Source organism: Prunus dulcis, chromosome 2 (assembly GCF_902201215.1).
Source record: "Prunus dulcis chromosome 2, ALMONDv2, whole genome shotgun sequence".
Lineage (NCBI taxonomy): Eukaryota > Viridiplantae > Streptophyta > Magnoliopsida > Rosales > Rosaceae > Prunus > Prunus dulcis.
This window is the reverse complement of record NC_047651.1, coordinates 13,620,880-13,627,070: the sequence shown is the minus strand read 5'-3', so window position 1 is coordinate 13,627,070 and position 6,191 is coordinate 13,620,880. Positions and strand designations below refer to the sequence as shown.

At 36.0% G+C, this 6,191-nt stretch overlaps 1 protein-coding gene across 1 annotated transcript; it reads left to right on the top strand.

Annotated features, from left to right (window-relative positions):
• The first annotated feature begins 2,525 nt into the window (after positions 1–2,525).
• On the top strand, positions 2,526–5,707 carry LOC117619936 (bidirectional sugar transporter SWEET17-like). Its single transcript, XM_034350011.1, has 7 exons — positions 2,526–2,824; positions 2,921–2,957; positions 3,060–3,270; positions 3,369–3,530; positions 3,701–3,820; positions 3,910–4,135; positions 5,564–5,707. The coding sequence occupies exons 1-6, from the start codon at positions 2,788–2,790 to the stop codon at positions 4,072–4,074; spliced, it is 732 nt and encodes a 243-aa protein (XP_034205902.1). The 5' UTR covers positions 2,526–2,787; the 3' UTR covers positions 4,075–4,135; positions 5,564–5,707.
• The last annotated feature ends 484 nt before the right edge of the window (positions 5,708–6,191 follow it).

The following is a 6,191-nucleotide window of genomic DNA, read 5'->3' as shown; positions in this document are numbered from 1 at the left end:
AAAAAAAGATGAAGAGCCTGCAGAACGACGTCGTTTTCCAGGCGATTTAAGAACAAAAGAGCCTCACAGCCTCCTTCATGCAAAAGGACGTCCAAGCCTATTCTCATGGATGTCCTTTAGGACTTTTATCGAGCAGCTTCTGTGCATGGGGTCGCACCACCAGCAAATAGGGACCTCCAAGCCTATTCCTATGGTTGTCATGGGGTCGTATGACCCCATTGACCCTATGGTGGCTCCGCCACTAGAGGTAGTCAAGCGGGTTTACTACAGTGGTTGTGGCCCTTCCTTCTCCCATACTTGGCACCCAAGTTCGAAACTCCAGGGTTGTCTTTCCTCCCAATGGAACTAGAAAAAACGTTTTTGAAGTATATGAAGATGTTCTAGGGAAAAAAATTACTAGAGCTGTAATGTATCTCAACCAATCAAATCATATGGCCATGAGTTGGAAAACAAGTCAATACGTAAAATGAGCATGTGGTTGGTTTATATTCAGCTTCATATCACCATCAGCAACAACGACATATCTAATTGAGTGGTTTTTTTTTCTTCTTCTTTGTTTGTTTTTTTGTGTGGAAATGTAATTGAATTGTCAAGAGGCTAAAAAATTCTTGAGGAACATCATTCTTGATTTAAAAGTTTGTGGAGCTCGCTCAGATAAGAGTGACATGGCAACGACCAACGAGAGTGACCTGACGTTGCATTTTTTTTTTTCTCTCTCGGCCTTTTATTGGTATTTTGCTGATCTGCGTGTACTTCATGCGCTCTAGTCTCAGGAGAAAAATTTACGGGAGATTGTTCATGCCATGTGGGTTAATATAAACAAGCCACGTGGTAGGAATAGAATAGCAGATTTTCTCCAGTCACATAGTGTAACAGTCACCATGTAATGTTATCAATCTACTCATGTTATAAAATGGGTATCTTATGAGCTAAGCCAAGTTGATTAGAGAGGATGTGCACCTCACTTTGCACTCGAGTTTGAATTCTCTCTTTATAATTTATATTAAATTAAAATAGTATATTGTTTATATATAAAAAAACGCGTATCTAGTATTATACCCTAAATTCACAACATATCTCAAAAACCAAATGAGTCTTAAAATTGAGATAACAGAACCCCAAAACTACCCAACTCTCCATTGTCTTATTTCGTAACACTGCTTTGACTTTACCTCCGGAGGAGTTCCCATAAGTCCCAAAGCCAAGATGGCAGTTGAAGACAAGAAGCCCCCAGCAGTGGTTTGTTGAGTATCTTTCTTGTATGTTAGTTTGTTGTTTTCTATCATAGAACTTCAGTTATCTGAACAATCTATTTTTTAGTAGTCTTTAGAGATCATTTTTGCAGAAAATCACTTGAATTTGAAACTATTTAACTATTTAATTGATTTTTTGTCATTTTAGTATTTTCTTAATGCACCATGTTCGTCTATTTCATTGCTCACAACTATATGGCGTTCGATTTATCTAATTTTTTACAAACATGATCTATGAATAAAGCCCTAAAAATTAAACAGTTCGAATCGCTGAAATAAAATTCGTAATTGATGAAAGATATCTCTCAAACAAAGTCATTTGAGAATCTCTCAATAGAAGAGAACATAAAAGAGAATTGTATTTTTTTATTCATAGTGGACACAAATTTTTTACGCTCATTATGACAATCATTCCAAACTACTAATCAAAAGACATTAAGTTTGAGATTGTGTCTGAAATGAATTATTGATGTTTTTTAATTAATCAAAGCACATTGATAGGGATACCATAATAGAATTTTTTAATGTTTGTAATATCATCTCTCTTCTCACCTCCTTCTCCCCCTGTGTTTTGTCTTCTAAATCATCGTAATCCAAGTCTGGTGGTGGTATTGCTTTTCCATTGATACTGGGGCACATCACTTTGTTTTATGTTTTTTTTTTCTTTTGGGATTATGTGAGGGATGCTTACCAAGTAATTACCTCCTTCTCCCCATCTGTTTCTGTTTCGATGCAAAGACCAGATTGGTCAGACATATCAGTGAACCAAAGTAAAGCGTAAAGCGCCACACGACTAAGTGTTTGGCCTCAGCAGCTCACCTGGATGACAATCGCAGACAATAAAGCTTCCCCCTTAACTAATGGCACAATGCAAGCGATTCTGTCTCAGTCCAGTAAAAGACCGAGCAACTTTTTCTTTTTCCCTTTGTTTACTTACATTTTGTTTTGTTTAACCGTTATAAAAGACAAAAGCTTGGTTAAGAATTCGTTGCGTCTTTTTTATTTTGATAAACGATAGGATAATTACATGATACTTTTATAACAAGTCAATACACTAATTAATATGTATTTCGTCTTTAACGTCGTGTATTTGAGTCGAATCTGACACCTCCTCCAACCAAGTGAAGACAAATACCGCAGTCACAGAATATTATTTGCAAGTAGTCTGGTCAAAAACAGCTAGACTAAGACAGATTGGTGTGCGCTGCGAGTTGATATAAAAGCGACCCATGCAGAGTAAATTAATTATGTATATGTAGCGAAGAAAAGTTAAAATGACAACTAATAATTTGATAAAGCAACATCAGCACAGCAATCAGGCACAAAATCAGAAGGGCGTACAGACAGCATCATGCTCAAGTTAACTGCAGCGACTTTAGATTCCAAAGAAGAGAAGTCAATAAAACAGCTCCAGTGCCACTCTTCAAGCCCGGCAGATTAAACAGAAGTCTTAATTCCTGCCCCAGAAATATAGCTTTCTTCTTTCCTATTTCTGGCAGGATTGAGGCTTAGTTCTTCATCAATCTTCCTCAACATGGCAATAAATTTCGTTGTCATTTTTGGGTTGCTAGGTAAGTATTAGCAATACAGCTCTCTTCTGTTTTTTTTGGTTTTTGAGTTCATATGAATTGATGTAAATATGTATTAATCTGCATGTGTATTTTCAGGTAACGTTATGTCGGGATTAGTCTACGTCTCTCCTGCGTGAGCTCATTGATTTTGCAATTTACAACATCTTGGTTTTGTTAGTTTTTGTGCAGATTTGATTTCAATGATTTTTTGTTTTTGTTTTTGGAATTGATGTAGAAATGTGTTCGTGCGAATTCTGAGGCGTAGATCAACTGAGGAATTTGAGAGTGTTCCTTATGTTAGCAAGTTATTGAACGCCTATTTCTGGGTTTACTATGGACTTATTAAGCCAAATAGCGTGCTGGTGGCCACGGTCAATATTTTTGGTGCCGTTGTGGAGATCGTTTTTCTTACCATATTTCTACTTTTTGCACCACCAAGAATGAAGGTAAGTTTTATCTATTTCTACCATACAAAGTATTTGAGATTAATTAGTGTTCAAGTTGCTCTTGCATTGATCTGTTTCATGCTGGTATATGATCTTAGGCCAGGACTGCCATGCTTGTTGTAGCTCTTAATGTAGCCTTTCCAGCAGCAGCAATTTTGCTTACTCAGTTTCTGCTACATGGAGATCAGCGGATCGACGCAGCAGGACTTTTGTGTTCCGTCTTCAGCATGATTGCATATGCTTCCCCTCTTTCAGCCATGGTAGGAGAAACATCAACTGATAAGTTTTCAGAATCTTAGACTTGTTACATACTATGGCAAATATGAACTGTTGTGTTGTTCCTCTCGAGTGAGTACTGTTTTTCGTATTAACTTACTAACCGGTTAAGATCTATTAACATCCGTATGTTAAACTTTGTATTAATGTACAGAAAACTGTGGTGGCACTAAAGAGTGTGGAGTACATGCCTTTTCTTCTCTCATTCATCCTTTTCCTCAATGGAGGGATTTGGACACTCTATGCCATTCTTGCAAAAGACTTGTTTGTTGGAGTAAGTTTCCTACCAACATCACCTATCCTATGAAATACTCATTGATTCTAATAAATATTTTGTCCCACATATTATTCAATCATTTGCAGATTCCAAATGGGACTGGATTTTTATTTGGTACTGCTCAGCTGATTCTCTACGCAATATACTGGAAACCATCTAAGCCGCCCAAGCAAGTATCTGATGATTTGGAGGATCAACAACACATCAGAGAAGCACTCATCCCAGCTTCAAAACCCATCATTGCAGAGTGAATGAGACATTTACTTCATAGAAGAAGTCAGTATTTACTGCCAGAAGTGTTAAATTTTCCATGTATGTTTATCTCTCTCTCTCTCTCTCTCTCTCTCAAATAATATAGTTGAGGAGCAAACAATAAGTTGCTATGCACTTATAATATCTGATATGAAGCCAAAACTTTTGCTACCCACCTTAGGGGCCCAGGCTGCATTATTATTCTAAATCATAATCATCATGGTGGTCTAATCTGATAGTGAATTATATGTCAATGGAAACCACATACATGAATGGTCATATTACATCACATGGGTTTGTTTTGTTGCATTTTAATTTGGTGGAATCACTTCCCTAAGTACCTATAATGATTCATTGATCAATATAATTGAAAGTAGACATGGCAGTAATTTGGAAGGTGATGGCTCAAAAATAATTTTGAACTGTCTGACAAGATCGAAAGAACCACATAATCTCCAGAGGTTAACTTTGGCTCAATATATTGTTTTGTTTATGCAGAAAACCACTTTATGTACAATCATTCGCATTGACAAAATAAGAATAATTGAGATTGGTGATATTCCATGCATTTTAATGGTTTTAGAGAATGTAATAAACTCAAATTTGAGAGAAAGTAATCTTCTCTTTTTGTTTTGCTAATGAAGTATAATTCAATAAAAAAAACCTCGATTTGCATATTAATAGTCTCTTTCATAACACATTAACAATGACTATTCTAACATTTGAGAAAACAGTCTTCCCCTTCCTCACTTTAACCCAAAAAAAGAAAGGAAAATCTTCCCCTTTTGTTTTGGGTGGCTATAACTATTCTAAACCATGCATAAAGGTACACTTATTACATGAGACAAATTTATAACCAACTGGTCTGCCCCTCACCAACTGGTCTGCCTCTCACCCTCTCACCCTCTATGGGCCCAAAACATGTTTTTTCATTCTGTATAATAATTTATTTAAAGTAGAGAAGTTGCCAAGGAAAATTTATCCTAATGGCATCAATCTCTATTTTGTTCAAACAGATTCTAACTTCAGATATGATGGATGACAGTCATTAATTATTACAAAAAAAATAGAGAAATTTGAGGATAAGAGTTGAATTTTTGTATTTAACGCTAGTGTCCTGAAGATTAAAAAAAAAAATTGGGAGCACAATTAGATGTTTATACCTTTTTATTATTATGGTCAAAGCATCCTTATAGTTTAATTGTTATGCTTTGACGTGGCACTTGGGGACCCATTTTTGCTTATATGAACATTATTGATGCAGTGGACTCTATTCTTCGTCTCTCCTTATATCCACATAACATCAATCTAGTGTTCTTTCTCTTTGTATTGTGTCTGTCTGGTTGGCTTTGGCCAGTTTTCTCTTTCTTACTGTTTATTTGTGTTGTTTTAGGTTTTTTCTTTATTTGTTATTTTGCTTTTTAGTTTCTTTTCTTATTCGTTATTTTACTTTTTGCTCGTTTTTTCTGATTTTGTGCTTTGTTGTAGGCTGCAAGCTTCTGGTGCTGCCAAGGTTTTTTTGATGTGCAGATTGAAGGGGTGTTCATGCTTCCTCTTCTTTCTTCTCTTTCCTTGTTCTTACCACTTCTTTCTTCTCTTTCCTTGTCAAGTTATTCAGGAGCGAGTCTTTTTTAAGATTACGTATTTGTTCCTGTCTCTTATGATTGAGTTTTGAATAATACTGACTGGTTCAGTGCTATATGTTGGACACTCTTATGGTGCTTATTATAATTATTTTTTAAACAAAGCTTTCAACAACAACAAAATTAAAAACCAATAGAGTTTAAAAACCAATAGAGTGACCAATAGAATAAAGATTCAAAATTTTACGGTTGTTTTAGTCAATTTTTAAAAGGGAAGAATTTAACTATGCCCCTTGAATTAGAAGTCGTATTCCACTTCATCTAAACTTTCAATTTGTGCCACAGTATCTCCGCCGTTAGTTATGTCAATCATTTTATCAAATTGAGGGTCATTTCCCTCCAGCCTTTGGCACTCAACTAGATCTCACCCCCCCAAGGCACAAAATGGGGTCAATGCCTGGTTGCGACATCAACTGACGTATACGGCCCTAAACATTAGTCATGTGGGTTGCACGTGATGAAAACGAAGGGAA